Source organism: Magnolia sinica, chromosome 3 (assembly GCF_029962835.1).
Source record: "Magnolia sinica isolate HGM2019 chromosome 3, MsV1, whole genome shotgun sequence".
NCBI lineage: Eukaryota > Viridiplantae > Streptophyta > Magnoliopsida > Magnoliales > Magnoliaceae > Magnolia > Magnolia sinica.
In genome coordinates, this window is record NC_080575.1 from 80,365,293 (window position 1) to 80,381,408 (window position 16,116).

The 16,116-nt window shown below is 42.7% G+C and overlaps 1 protein-coding gene and 1 long non-coding RNA gene across 2 annotated transcripts in view; both read right to left on the reverse strand.

Moving 5' to 3' along the window:
* Positions 1-16,116, reverse strand: part of LOC131240069 (phosphoglycolate phosphatase 1A, chloroplastic-like) — a 63,222-nt gene that overhangs the window by 20,439 nt on the left and 26,667 nt on the right. The window contains exon 9 of the mRNA XM_058238090.1: positions 5,410-5,509. Within this exon, the coding sequence (XP_058094073.1) occupies positions 5,410-5,509 (100 nt within the window). The remainder of the gene's footprint in view (positions 1-5,409; positions 5,510-16,116) is intronic.
* Positions 3,134-5,388, reverse strand: LOC131240070 (uncharacterized). Its single transcript, XR_009168607.1, has 2 exons — positions 4,075-5,388; positions 3,134-4,044 (listed from the first exon to the last, which is right to left on the reverse strand). It is a non-coding gene; the product is annotated as an uncharacterized LOC131240070 (long non-coding RNA).

Sequence of the window (16,116 nt, forward strand, 5' to 3'; positions counted from 1 at the left end):
GTCCGGTCCTAGAGGAGTTTCGAGATGTCTTCCCTAAGGACCTTCCAGACGAGCTTCCACCGATGCAAGACATTCAGCATGCAATAGATCTCGTCCGAGGGGCGACCTTACCAAACCTCCCTCACTGCAGAATGAACCCCACAGTCCACAGAGCATGCTGAGTTGAAGAGGCGAGTGGATGAATTGCTTAAAAAGGGATTCATTCGTGAGAGTCTGAGCCCATGCGTCGTGTCTGCGCTTCTTACGCCCAAGAAAGACGGCACGTGGCACATGTGTGTTGATAGTAGAGCCATAAACAAGATCATTGTCAAGTATCGGTTTCCCATCCTGAGGGTTGATGACATGCTTGACATGATGGCCACCTCTACTATCTTTTCGAAAATGGACCTCAAGAGTGGTTATCACCAAATTTGTGTTCGCCTGGGAGATGAATGGAAGACTGCCTTCAAGACAAAGGACAAGCTGTACGAGTGGCTGGTTATGCCCTTCGGGTCAACCAATGCCCCAAGTACGTTTATGAGCGTGATGTCCCAGGTGTTGAGGCCCTTTATGGGCAAGTTTTTAGTTGTGTACTTCGATGATATCCTCATCTATAGTACATCCCCTAGCCCGCACATGAGCACTTGAGGCAAGTCTGCAACGCCCTGTGTGCAGAAAAGCTCTATGCGAACCTCAAGAAGTGTTCCTTCTTAACCTCCCGAGTTATCTTCTTAGGGTTCGCCATATCGTCAGAGAATGTCTGCAGACCCAGAGAAAGTCAAGGCCATTGTTAATTGGCCTAAGCCGCGTACCATACACGACGTGCGATGCTTTCACGACCTAGCTATGTTCTATCGGTGGTTCATCCGTGGATTTAGCTCAATTATGGCTCCCATCACAGATTGCATATGAAAATGGGAGTTTTGATGGACTAAAGTCGCGGCACAGGCTTTCTCAAAAATTAAGAAGAAGATGACGGAAGCATCAGTCATGCGTCTACTTGACTTTACCAAAGTCTTTGAGGTAGCATGTGACATGTCAGGAATTGCCATAGGCGGAGTGTTAAGCCAAGAGGGACATCTTGTGGCCTTTTTCAGTGGGAAGTTGAACAAGACTAAACAATGCTACTCCACTTATGACAAGGAATTCTATGTGGTTGTACAATCATTGCGCCATTGGTGGCATTATTTATTACCGCAAGAATTCGTCTTGTTCTCTGATCATGAGGCCTTGAAATATTTGAGCTCTCAAAAGAAGTTGAGCCCTAGGCATGCCAAGTGGGCACGGTTTCTTCAAGAGTACACGTTTGTGCTTAAGCACAAGGCCGGAAAAGAGAATCAGGTTGCTGACACGCCTAGCCGTCGTATCATGACGCTGTGGTCCATGAGCATTTAAGTTACAGGCTTTGAGCAACTCAAGGGTGAGTACTCAAACTATCTTGATTTTGGGATCATTTATGTGTCATTGTCTAGTGACCCGCCCTTGAGGAGTGCGGAGTTCGTCCTTACAGATGGATATCTTTTTAGAGGGGACAAGCTCTGTATCCCATGCATATCCCTCTGTGATTTTCTAGTTTGGGAGCTGCATGCTGGAGGGATGGCAAGTCACTTTGGTTGAGATAAAACAATTGCCCTAATGTCTGATCGTTTTTATTGGCCTAATCTCCAGCGAGATGTGGCTAAGATTGTAGGGCAGTGTCAAACATGTCAACTAGCGAAGCAGAGGAAGCAAAATACAGGTTTATATACTCATTTGCCAGTTCCACATGGCCCATGACAAGATGTCAGTATGGACTTCGTGCTTGGGCCTCCCAAGACTATTCATAAAAACGACTCCATACTCGTGGTTGTTGATCGATTTTCTAAGATGTCCCATTTACTACCCTGTTATAAGACCTCAGATGCCTCCCACGTTGCTAAGTTATTCTTTCAGGAGGTTGTGCGACTTCATGGAGTACCCAGATCCATCGTGTTTGACAAAGGTACTAGGTTCATTAGTTATTTTTGGAAGACTCTTTAGCATCTTTTGGGTAAGAGGCTCCAGTTTTCTTCAGCATATCATCCCCAGTTGGATGGTCAAACAGAGGTAGTGAACCGTAGCCTAGGGAATTTATTGAGATGTCTGGTTGGAGACCACCACAGGACCTAGGATACTGTTCTTCCCAAAGCAGAGTTCGTGTATAACTCTTCAGTGAGCAGGTCCACAAGAATGAGCCCGTTTGAAATTGTTTTAGGTCTTAGACCCCAAGCACCATAGATTTTATCCCTATGGCTACCCCACAGCATCCTTTAGAGTTAGGAGAGTCCTTCATCTAGCATATACATGCATTGCATAGTGAGATCAGGAGGAAGATTAATTTAAGTAATGAACATTATAAACTTTCTACTAACACTCACAGGAGATTTAGGGAATTTTAACTTGGAGATGACGTCATGATTCGTATTAGGTCTGATCGGTTTCCACCTGGATTCATGAAGAAGCTTCATGCCCGTAGCATAGGCCCACATAAAATTTTAAAAAGGTCGGGGTTTAATGCTTATGTTGTTGATATCCCTGTTATCATGGGCATCAGTTCCACATTTAATGTGGAAGATTTATTTCCCTATCACGAGCCATTACCTCTATCTACTGGTTCCCTTGTTTCTTCTCAGAACCCCCCTATATATGGACCTTGGCCACAACCTGACCTTCCTGTACCTATCTTACATTCTCTTCCACCTGCACCAAGAAGAGACGAGATAGAGGAAATTTTGGACTCCGAGGCAGTTTCCACTCGCTCCGGGTGTTTTCAGAAATTCCTAGTCAAATGGAGGAAAAGGCCCTTACAGATAAGTATTGGATAACAGAGAAAGAGCTACAGCACATCGACCCCGATTTGCTCGAGAGATACGGGAGTTTACTTTCGCCAGTGGCGAATTCTTCCTACTCGAGGAGAATTGATGCAGACATCAGTGGTGCACCCTTTAGAGTGTACTAGAGGAGGAGGCGTCGCCGACAAAGTACCAGAATGGAGAATTTGATGTGGATAGACGTCAGGTCCATCGAACCCATTTTCTAACGCACTATGAGTGCAAGAGCGGCATGACTGTACCCTAAGCGCAGGCCCATGGGGCAGATTTCACACCCTGTTGTGTGGGTGTTTTTAGTTTTAGGCTTCTTTTTTTTTCCAGAGGTTTTAGTGTAGTTTTTACTTTTTTCGTCTTTTTTGTTATGTTCCTTGTTTTCAGGGGCTTTAGTGCACTTTTACTTTTTCCGTGGCTTATATATACATTGTGAGAAACCCTATTTTAGTATTATTGAATGAATAGAAATTCGCATGTTTTCTACCTCTTTTATCATGAGATTAGGGTTTCAGGATTGACCCTTGGGTGTTTTGAGGATTCTGCCCCGGTTTCAAGTTTCCTTCTTTCTAGATCTTCGAGGTGCAGGAAAAGGTAAGTATCAATCGTCTTTTTCTTTGATGACCTAGAATTCGTACTCCCTCTCATCTCGAACCCACCTCTCTTCTTCATCCCTTTCGTTCCTCTCTGGATATACCCTTTTAGTTTGAACGGAAAAGAGGGATTGTTAGTCAGGAGAATCAGATCCAAACTTGACTGTGGGTTGACTTATGCTAGATCTGGGATATCATCATATCCCTAGGTCCTCCATTTTTAATGTTTACGTGATTTTATGCTAAGGGGCATGATCCTGACGGAATGATCTCATCTATGTGTTGAGATTTGCCTAATTCCTTTGAATGAAAACAGTTAGTTGATTAATTTATTTATTTGAATCTCTTCATTTTGATCATACATGCATCTAGGGTTAGGCCATCACATGTCCGTGCATCATTGTTTGGATGTCCCCGCAGACCACGATTGGTTCATTTTTTTTCCCGGCACAATGGATTCCGTGAGGAAAGAAAGGTTCTTCAGAAAATGAAAACCATCTTAGATGGGATCCCAAGTTTCCGATTTTTCACCTTAACTAATCAAGTTGAAGAAGTAGCAATCTCAATGCATGTTAATACAAGCAGAAATTTTTTTGCTAGAGTGTCAGCACTGCTTTGAAATAGCTTATTTGCTGATTTGTTGCTCTGTCTCTTATTTCCACCTGATTTGTTGCTTCCAATCTCTTAATGCTTTTGGTGACTGAGGGCCTATTTGGATTCTGCTCATAATGGATTCCATGAGAAAGGTTCCTCTTCTACTTCGCCGCCAGATTGTAAGTTTCTGCTTTTTGGCATAATGGATTCCATGAGAACCATATTAGATGGGTTCCTTGAATTAACCACTTGCTCTAAAAGCTCGAACTGTTAGAACATGGCGAATCAATCCCTTTATCTCATAGCCCAGGCTCCACATCTCATGGGTTAGGACCTCGGCCGAACCCCCCTCGTGGGCCCCAAATCACATGGGTATCACCTCACACGAGCCACCCACCTCACACGGGTGGGGCCCATCTCTCACGAGCCACCCACCTCACACGGGCTGCCCACCCCAAGTGTGTCCCCGCATCCCACGGGCTACCCCACTCAAGCCCGGTGTGAAAATGCCCCTACATTATTCCCACCCAAGTTTCTTCTTCTTCTTCTTCAAGATTATGCTTTTCGGCATAATGGATTCCATGAGGAAAGAAAGGTTTTGCAGGATATGAGAACCGTATTAGATGGGTGGGATCCAAGTTTCTTCTTGTTCTTCTTCTTCAAGCTTCCACTCTTCAACATAATGGATTTCATGAGGAAAGAAAGGTTCTCCAGGAAATGAGAACCATTTTAGATGGGTTCCCACCCAAGTTTCTTCTTCTTATCTCACATTCGATTTGAGCAGAGCCATTTTTCCCAAGAACATTTAAACTTAGGGACCTAAGTTTAATCCCTATACCAATCTCCTCAGTTTGAAACAAAAACAGCAGTTTTGAATGTCCACCCAACTATATCTCTGAAAGAAAGGACTGTGCTGTGTATGTACGAACTGCAAGATTTTAACAGTATAGATTTGAGTAGACCACTTGATGTCATCTGCACCTAGGACAACCCAAGTAAAACACGTCACCCAATGAGCTTGCTGATTAATCAATGTTCAAAGCCTCAACAAATGAATCCCACTTTCAAATTCCAAGTTCAACTGGCCCAATTGATAATCACCTGGACCATGTTTTCCTTTTAATTAAATCGATGTTTGGAGATGATACTTGGAGCATGGGTGAACTGACAACTAGAATGATTTTATATATAAAAATAAAAAAAATAAAAAAAAATCGTTTATTTTCAGAATTTAGAATCATCATTAATTTCAGTTCCAGACTCAACTAGACATGATTAAAAAAATCGTTTACTTTCAGAATTTAGATTCGTCATTAATTTCAGTTCCAGACAAAGTAAAATGATGAGATGTTAAGAACATGATAAGAACAGATAATAAGAAAGAATCAGTTTTGGAATCATACTTATTTGATAAGTAGTCCATCATAAAAGTTGAAGGCTTCCCCACAACAAGAGGTTCCTGTTTAGTTGACCCAAAAATTGCACCAACCATTGAACCACCCCCTGAAATCGAGTATACAAGTCCAAAAGTACCAAATTATGTATTTCCTTCAAAAATATTTAAGAAAACTAGAAAACAGACAACAGTTTCATTGGTGTAGAGAGAGATCCAAAGATAACAAAGTCCAATAGATCAACTAAGTCACACTATAACTAAGTGAAAAATGAAGTGAGAGGAGGGTAAAGGCAAAATGCCATCTCAACAATCACACCATGGTGCAAACTGATGTGTTGTTCACCACTTGAAAAAATGTGAGCCCATCATTATCATACTTGTGTTGTTCACCACTAGAAAAAATGTAGGAATTGATAGATTGATAAATAAAACTATGTAAAAATAACAGTCCACAAATTATTTTCACATGACACAGTTATCATATTGGGGGCAAACCTATCTGGAATGGCTACGGGATTATACTTGTGCCTGAGAATCCTGCCACAGGCCAACTAGCAAAACTCCAAACATTTAGGTGCTAAATTTCTTGTTCATGAGTGCTTACAAATTTACAATGAATGAATTAGAGTAACTGTTAAGATGCATTTATAGTCACTGAAACCTTCCAATAGAGATTTGGAAGTGTGGGAGATATTAGGTTATTTTGGTTGACAACGTTATTCAAAAAGATTGTAAGATGGAAGAAAATGCCAGATGAATGGAGGAAAAGTACCGTGGTACCTATTTAAAATAAAGGAGAAATACAAAACTGCACTACCTATCATGGAATTAGACTTCTGATCCATGCTATGAAACATTGGGAGAGGGAGATTGAGCAAAAGACTAAGGCATGAAACTAATGTATCAGAAAATCAGTTTGGTCTCACGCCTGGGAGGTGCACAACTAAAGCCATTTTCCTCCTCAGACAATTGATGGAGAAATATAGGGAGAGGAGGAAGGATCTCCACATGGTATTTGTTGACTTGGAGAAAGTATACAATAGGGTCCCTAGAGAGTTAATCTCGTGGGTGTTGGGAAAGAAAAGGAGTCTCAAGAGGATGTATTGACATAATTAAGGATATGTATGAGGGAGCTATGACAAATGTGAGGGTCACCAGTGGAGAGACAGGTGAGTTCCCAATTACTGAAGGCTCATACCAAGAATCAGCATTGAGCCCATACATTTTCGCATTTGTTATAGACGAGTTTAATGAGGCATTTGTAGGAAGAGATCCCATGGTGTATGTTGTTTACAAATAACATAGTTTTGATAGACAAGCAAGGGAAGGTGTAAACACAAAGCTAAGTTTATGAAGCAGTGCTTTAAAATCTAAAGGATTAAAATTAGTCGAACTAAAACAGAGTATATGGAATGCAATTTTAGTAATAATAGGAGTGGGAAACGAGGAATTAGTTAAGATCGTGGACCAAGAAGTTCCCCAAAATGACCCCTTTCGATACCTATGGTCGATAATTCACGAGAGAGGAGAGATTGGGAAGGATTTTGCTAATAGAATTCAAGCTAGGTGGAAGAAATGGAGATGTGCCTATGGAGTTTTATGTCATCATCGTGTACCACTCTAAATGAAAGAGAAATTTACAGGATAGCTATAGGACCAACCATGCTTTATGGGACAAAATGTGATGCAGGACATGAAAATTAAATATGATATGTGAGATTTCAAGCTTAAGATCACATTAGTTCAGAAACAATTACATAAATTCCATATCCCACATGAAAGTCCAAACATTCAATTAAGGGGAATCTATGCGGGTCCAGGCCTACACATGCTAGGGCTGGATCAATAAAAATTATGAACCAAACAATACTCAAAAATAAAAAATAATCATCCACGCATGCATAGTAATCAGTCCCTAATCCAAGGGATTCAAAAATTCCAATTCGGGGAACCCTAGGGTAAGAAAATTGGCAATTAACTTAGGGAAAACGTAATCTAGGGCTAGAATTCATGAAAAACGGTTATGAGAGGATAAAAGAGGATAAAAACCTGAGCCAAAAGACGATCCCGCGTGTGGACAACAACAATGGCCAGATGGACATGCGTGTGATTCCGGCCCTAGTCGGCCAGGGATGGTCTCCAAAACCCCCAAATCTCAGCTCGATCCGATGTACGGTTTGTGCGTGGTGCTCCGCCGAAGTTTCAGCTCACTTGCGGGCTGAAATCTGGAAACCTGCTGTAATGAAGAAATCTGATGCAACAAAAGGACGAATTCGAAGTACGAATGGTGGGGGAAGGTGGAAAAAAAAAGATGATGGAGGACGGGGGTGAATCGGGATCAATGTGGCTTCGCACTACGGTAGTTAGCCCTTCGAAAAGGGAGGACTTCGCACCCACTTTTGAATTCTTCCACAACTCATGAAGAGAGCAGAAAAATAAAGCAGGAATTTTTTTATTAACTTCAATGAATCAAAAGAACTACAAGGGGTGCCTATTTATAGGGAAAATCCTATACCCCAAAACTCGCACCATGTGCGCAACCTATTACTTGGCGATGAAGTAAACTAAAATAAAAACCAAACAGAGAAATCTAAAGCATTCACAATGTTCTAAATAATAACAATAAACAAAACCTAAAATATGAAATCAAACCGACGAGTGGGCCACAATCATGAGATCCCATGATGGGCTTTTCTTGACTATCAGGCCCACTTTTCTAAACCAAAACTTGTCTTCTAGCTAGGAGGCCCTCCCTGGACGTCATCATCGAGCCAGATCGATGGTGGGGTCCTCTTTTTGCGTACGTACGTGCGTAGGGGTGGTGGTGTGCGTGCGCGTATGCGCGAGATGTCCCCATCAAAATGTTGGGCAGTTAAAGAACAACATGCTCATAGGATGAGTTTAATTGAAATGAAGATATTTAGATGGATGAGAGGCAAGACGAGGAAGGATAGAATTAGAAATGAATGCATTCGAGGGTACCTAGGAGTGGTACCGATAGGTAATAAGATTTTTTTATTTTTATTTTTGAAAGGTGACACTACCAGGGATTAAACCCTGGATCACTCACACACACTACACTCTCTATTAGCTCATCTAATGAGTAGGAGAATGAGTTAGATGGTTTCGGCCATGTGCAACAAAGATCAAGAATTGCGTTGATTAGGAGTGACTTGCTACAAGTTGAAGGCTCTAAAATGGTAGGGGCAAGGCCTAAAAGCACATGGATAGAGGTAGTTAAAAAAGACTTGATGACCTATGGTCTAATTGAAGGTCTGGCCCTTGATAGAGTGGAATAACGAAACAGGATTTAATTTGGATAAGGTTTAGATGATGATTTTTTTTAAATTTTTTTTTTATTTATTTTTTATTTTTTTGAGAAGTTAGATGATGATGATGAATGAATGAAGATTTATTAGGAAAAGCGAGTGAAGAGAAGACAACCAAAAATGACTAAGGATGCTCAATACCAAGGCTTAACTTTAAAACTCAAACTCTAGCATTTCTATGTAACAAAATTGGCTCCTGTGCTTATATTATTTAATGAATGCTTAATCCAGAGGCAATATTATGAATATCATTATAGAACTATTCCATGCTTCAGTCCTAGTCACAACGTCCCAGTGGATGATGTTCTTCCGATCACCTCCACATTGAGGCGAAGCAAGAACCTTGAGGCCTTTGTTAACAACAAGGGTCCTTACTCTTACTACGGTGGTAGACTCTTAAGAGTTTCAACACCTGGTCGAGGGTTTGAGTACCCATAGGTGGTGAAATTCCACTCCGGCGTGAGTGTGTGGTGGTGTGTACGTGTGTGTAAAATATATATATATATATATATATATATAAAGAGGCCTTTGTTAACACTAAGGCTTCCACCAGAGTCGATATCTTTATTTTCTAGCTAGCCTGAACAAAAACTCTGCTTCCTCACACGCCTGATATATGATTTTGAGTTTTCCATATTAAAGCTTGGATTGAAATCCTTTGATAGTGACAGGTGAACCATGACTTGAAAGAAACAATAGTATAATGATAGAAACAATAAAGAATTTATTAGTTGCCTCCAATTGGATAGCACAACTACTTATGACGCATACTCTTCCTAGGTGTGACCACTGACCCTAGGTCAAGTCTCCATGGGCTTCCTATGAGGTGAGGTGTCACGCCCTAGACTCGGTAACCGGATTCACAAGGAACCCGATGGCCGGTTCTGGCCGCAACAGCCTCCGTAGTACCCCATTCTCAGCTCCTGAAGCAGGTTCCGATCCTGGGATCCTATAATGAGAATTTCCATAACAATATAACCATTTCCAATACGAGCACACCCAAGATCATAACAAGTAAATCTGAGAATAAAAAAGGCACATATCACAAAATTCACTATGAATTTGAACTTTTACAAGTTTACATAAGGTCCAAAAGGACATACATAAGATAATAGAAGAAAGAAAGGAAGGATGCAATACAGGGTCCTCAAGCTCAGCTCTAATCCAAACTCTGCCACTGCGACACTTGCCTAGGATCTCCTGCACGCATCAATCGTGCATAAGCTTATAGAAGCTTAGAGGGTGGTGTAAGTGTGTGATAATAGTGCACAGAAGAATAATAGGAGATACAAGAAGGAGACATGTTCAATGAGAATATCACTAGCCTTACCAAGGCTTATCATGAATATGATGCAATGAGTACTGGACGCCATACCAAGGCAATGCATGAAGGGGCTTACATAACTAATACTAATGCGATGCAAGTAATGCCAGTGCTCATAACCAAACCGTATGTCAAGTATATTTCCAATCATAAGGAAATCACCGGGGTCCATTACACTGCTGGATGACTGCCGCTCTACAGACCCCGCACAGTCAAACGAGCGTAAGAGACCTCACTACCCGCCTGTGGACAACCAATCACTAGCAAGGCCTGACGGTAGCGGACCCATTCCGAGCTGGTCAGACTCAGCCTAGCAATGCCCTCTTACATCAGGCGAGTAAGGCCACACCCCTATCCAACCGACTACACGACAGTGGGAGTCGCGGCCTAATGGTATAAGGCCCTCGTGCGCTCATATATTCCACCCGGTCACGGCGTTGGAGCAGATCCTTGGTACCATGGAAGTTTTGGAAATTTCACCCATGGGCATCCTATGCACCCGGTATGCTCAAGTAACATTTCCGGTGTCCAAACATGGCCATCCACGACGTATCTGTGGAGGCTACAACCCTGATGAAGCAAGGGTGATAATGCTCATATATTATGCAATGCCAGATGCATGAATCACACAATCAACTATGCATCAATTCCAAGCATCCAACATGCTCAAGAGGGAATATTACGTCCCTCGAGAAGACAGCATGCAATGCCCAATGGCACAATCATAACCACACACACAGTGTCATCCAAGCATACAATGATGCACATGGGCCATGAAGATGGGTCTAGGCGCATCATGCGGCGATATACAAAGTAAATTACATTCCTCCTATCCAAGAAGGAACCAAGACTAGGTACTTAGACAATATCCATAAGGAATTCCACCTCTAGTGGGGGCCCATTTACCTGGGGTAGCCCACGAGACTAAGCATACAACTACGGGTCTAAGTAATATAGAAATGAGCCTAGCAACTGTCTAAGATAAGTATCCAATCACTCTTAAATACAACCGGACCTAGAAGGGTCCATAATGGGGACATTTAACCACCATTCTCCAAAAAGGCATATCAACCATGAACTATATGGATAAAAGGCCCAAGGCCTACATTTAAAATAAAAATAAAAGTAACCACATACATATATTGCTCATAATAGGCCATAAAAAGATATAATACCACTTTTAACAACATGAGCTCTAAGAGGGGAATTAAGGCCTAAGGCCCAATTCCCAATGGCCATAGAATCCATACATTAAGTTGGACTTGGTGGGCAGCCCGCATACACAATATACGGCCCAAAAAATAGGTTTAAGTTTGGATGAAATGGGCCCCACTACATCAGCCCAATAACTAACAATTTAAGTAGGTAACCGAGGGCCCAATACTATCCTTACCTCAGCCCACAAGTCCATCAAAATGGTGGAAGTCGGCCCAATGTATGGTTGGGCCAAGCTGGGATGTCCCTGCCCAATCTGGGCTCACTGGATGTCCCAAAATTCTGATCTTAAGATGGGGTCCTCATAAGATCACTAAAAGTGACCCAAAAGAATGCACTGATTAAGCCCAAAGATTATAAGAAAGCATAAGCATGTAACACGTACACAAGTTCTCAATATGGTGAGCCCCACAGCCAAATAAAGTTGTAACCATAAAATTATACATCGAAGGCCCTTTGATAAACTTTTGGCCTGTTTGACTTCCTGGGCCTGCTAAGGTCCAAAAATTAGTTGAGTATGTGCAAATAATCTCATGAAGGCCAACTATACTCACTGGGGGCCCCCACCAGATGGAGAGTGTGTATATATCATGAAAAGATCAAGTGGGCCTGCTACTGGATTGTGAGTCCAGCAGCAACCCAAGGCAGAGAGTGCTTCCACAATCGGGCGATCCAAGGCTTGGACGGCCTGGACCAAACATGCATTAAGGTAGGTTCCACATACATGCACATTGAGCCTTAAATAAATGGCCTAAGGTCTATGGTGGGCCTTTAACCACCCATAGATAAACCTATGAGCTTACCTTAGGATCACCCAGGAGGACATCCAACCTCAACTGGTTTCCAAGAGGTAACTCGCCACTACCCATATAATGAAAGATCTAAGGCCTAAGCAATGTGTGGACTAGTAGGCCATACACCAAGCCCAACTCATAGGCCATATAGTGGGCCCTCAAGTAAGGTTTGGGCCCAACCACAAAGGACATAATTCCACATATTGTGGTGGGCTTCATGGGCAGCCCAGTAATTCATTTACTTGGGCTAGTTTCACATTTAACATAAGTGAGTTGGGCCTCACTTTTGGCCTAAGTACAGGGTCAGTTTAGTGGGCAGCCAAGGGCCCGACTTCTTGTGTATCATTGCCCCTAAGCCCATCACAATAGAGAGGAGAGTATAAGCCCAAGATCAATGGGCCTATCCAAAAGAACTGAGTCCACAAGGCCTGCTTGCTAACACAAACATGCATATACTATATCACATAATGGGCACTAAAGAAATGGCCCAAAACAAAAGTCATCCAATTCATGCATTATGGTGGGCTTGAGGGCAGCCCATAAACCCAAGAATACACATAGGCAAGGCCTATACTGACAGTGTGAGCCTTGCCACATTAGCCCAAAGACTTAGCAAGGCCCTCTACAATATACATTTATGTGGGCCCCGCAGGTCAGCCCATAATTAAGCATTTCATGAGGGCATCACGGCTAATAAATACACACGGTCAGCCTGTAGACGGCCCGTTGGGCCCATGAAACAATAAGGTCAGGCCCTGCATGATCTTGGGCTCAAGAAATAGGTTTCCAGCCCGTTGGGCCTATAAACTACCAAAAATCTGGTTAAAGCTAACCCCCACATCACCACAAAGGTGAGCCTTAAGAGCCACTAATTACGCCCAAAAATATCTAAGGAAATAAGGCAAGAAGTGTGTGCAATACTCCCTTAAATCTGGTGGGCCACAATAGCTTCAAAAAAATCAACTATGGAGCAACTTTGGGCCCCTTACTGGAATTCCAGCCCACCCACTTCCTGGGCCTGCTGGAATCCAGAAATTTATGTAATTCAGATGAGTTACTAGCCCATGGTGACCCACACATATCACAGTGGGTCCCATCGGATGAGAGGGGAATGCACAACACACATTAGAAGTGGGTCATGCCGCTGGAATACAGGCCCACCAACAGCCCAAGGTAGGGGCGTCCCGTGGTGGGTAGTCCTATGGGCCTGAGTATCTGGCCCAAAACTGACCCAAGTTTGCAGGCCACACCACGGTCAGTACAGGGGCCCGATGGCATGAAAATTTACAAGATGGTCCTCCCATAGGTGGACCAAGAATCCTCAAAATTTTGTGATTTTTGGACGGTCAGAAGTATTTTAATTAATTTAAATAAAACAGACCATCAAGAAAATCTGGTGAATCGAGACACCTGAACGTGGTGAGCCAGTCCAGCACTTGCCACGGTGTGCACGGGGCTCCATTGGCCCCAAAAATTTGTAGGTGAGTCCCACCATGGGTGGACCACCTCCCTGTAAATTTTCATGATTTTAGGATACTCAGAAGTATTTAAATTAATTTAAAGAATACAATCTATCCAGGGTGAAATATTGCTGGAATATAACTGTCCTGAATTTAGGCCATCCAATGGGTGGGTTCTGGGCCTCCAAAATTCCTGAAATTTGGACCCAAGGTCCGTCATTAAGCCTAAAACAAGGTGGGATCCAGAAATATGGCCCACCTTCTTAGAAATTATTTTTTTAATATTATTTTTATGGGACTATGCTGCTGGACTGCACAGCAGAAATTTCTGGCAGTCCAGTATGTTGGCCCACCCTTTTGGATGCCCAAATAAGATTCCTTGGCCCTGAAATTGTGTGGATAGGTCCTACCATGGGTGGGACACCTCCCTATAAAAATTTAAGATTTTTGGGATAGTAAAAATATTTTATTTAACTCATGCAATTTATGGACAGCAAGGTCCAGATTTTTATTTTCCTGCTGCAGCAATGCTGCTGTCCCTGACTTTAGCACCCCATTTGAGTGGGCCCAGGTCTATGTAAATTTGGAAAAATGCAAGGCCAACCTTCCTATACAAGTATACAGTAAGGTGGGGTCCACAAAGGTGGCTCACCATTTCAAAATCAGGCTGATATTTATGATTTTCCAGCAAACAGTGTGGCTGGACAGTCCAGAAAAATCTGGACCGTCCACCCTCCTTGGCCCACCCTTTTGGGCGATCAAATAGGGACATTTGAAGGTGAGGTTTAGCATACTTTTAGGTGGGGTCCACACCTCAAAGAAAAGTCTAAGAAATTAGGAAAAGGAGACCACAAACAAGGCTTACAACCCATACATTACAGCATAAAAAAAATTCCAGCAATCTGGACAGCAACATGTTGCTGTCTAGATCAGCCCAAAAAAAATTAATAAATGGAAAATAAATCATAGATTCCATAAGGTGGGGTCCACCCTGATGTGTCACACAACTCCCAGGCCCAGCCCCTCCCCAAGAAAATCCATAAAATCAAGCCCAAAGGCTTTCCAAATCAAGCAGCAAAACTAGGCAGCACAGTTGGGCCTGGGTGTCCAACAACTTGGGCCTGGATGTTCCAAAAATTTAAAAATTCTGGTTGCATGGCACATCAGGTGGGCCACATAATCATTACATCCAAACCACAGAAGGGGGAGAAGAGAAGAAGAAATGAAATCTCATCAAGATGGGGTCCATGGAGAATGGCCCCATCAAGATCACATGCATGCAAGTGATGGCTAAAAAAAAACCTTATCCAAGGAGTGGTGGACCTTCACCATTGATGTGGTGAGTCCTACACTCTCCATATGAAGCAACAAAAGATCTATGAAAATAAGAACCATGCAATCTATCCTACATGCTCACCCACTTGTTGGATCTTCAAGATTCTTCAACCACCATGCTCCTTAAGCTTCAAGGAAGGAGGTTCAATGGTGATGATGGATCTTTGATGGTTAGATCTAAGGGGAAAGAAGAGGAAAGAGGGCTGGAAAAGTTTAGCAATGGAGGACATTGGAGGGCATTTGCAAAGAGGAGAAGAGAGAAATGAAGAAAGAGAGAGGGAGATGAGAGAGTTTTTTAAGTTGAAATGATTACTTTCTAGAAAAAGATGAGTTTTTGAAAAGAGAAAATAATCATTGCTCATGGGATAGGGTGGCTCATCATTGCCTAAAGAAGCTAATCTCATCATGGTTTTCTTGAGATAAGAAGCCATCATTGCTAGGCTAAAGGTGGCTTACATGGGGAATAGTGCACATGGGGAAATGTGCAATCAGGTGGGTCCCACCAAAAATGCAATCAACGGTCCAAATAATGCGTGGCTTATAACTTTTGATGGACACGCCGGATTTACGCATGAGATGCGGAGCTGGAACCGCGGCGACGATGCGGTCGCAATGGCATAGGTCTTAGGTCAATCCGAGTCGGGTCTACGTGACCAAACTCAAGGGTGACCGCAATCATTATCCGAAGGTCGCGGGTCGCCGAAATTTGACCAGTAGGACCGCGGGACCAAAATACACGAGATGCATGTTTACACACACACATGCACACATGCGAACTCGGGTCAGGTCTCACATGAGGCCTCGTAAAAGAATTTTATTATTCATCTAGTCATTTTGAAAGGGATTTTCATGGAGTTTTGAGTTTGTAATTGATTAGAAATTGGAGCTCAACACCAATGAGAGGGAGCAGAAGATCAATTTCTAGATGGTGAGGATGATGAAGCCTCTAGTTGGGTTCTTGAGATCAATTTCTACAGTAGCTTATGTGGACATATAGGCCCTTTCGGTATTTGTGTGGTCTTCAAAAAATGACAAAGGGAAACAAAAGGAGGGGTGCAAATGGGTCGGGTCAACCTGACGGGTCATTGGACCCTCCCCGACAATTAGTGAGTCGATCCAAAATTTAGACCCATAGAGTGGGTTTAAGTCCAAAAGTTTAACCTGTAGTACTAAATGGGACGAGTCTAGGTTCTCTAGGAATCAACCCAACCCGACCCGACCCAACCCAAACCCTTTTTTTAATGGGTCCAATCAATG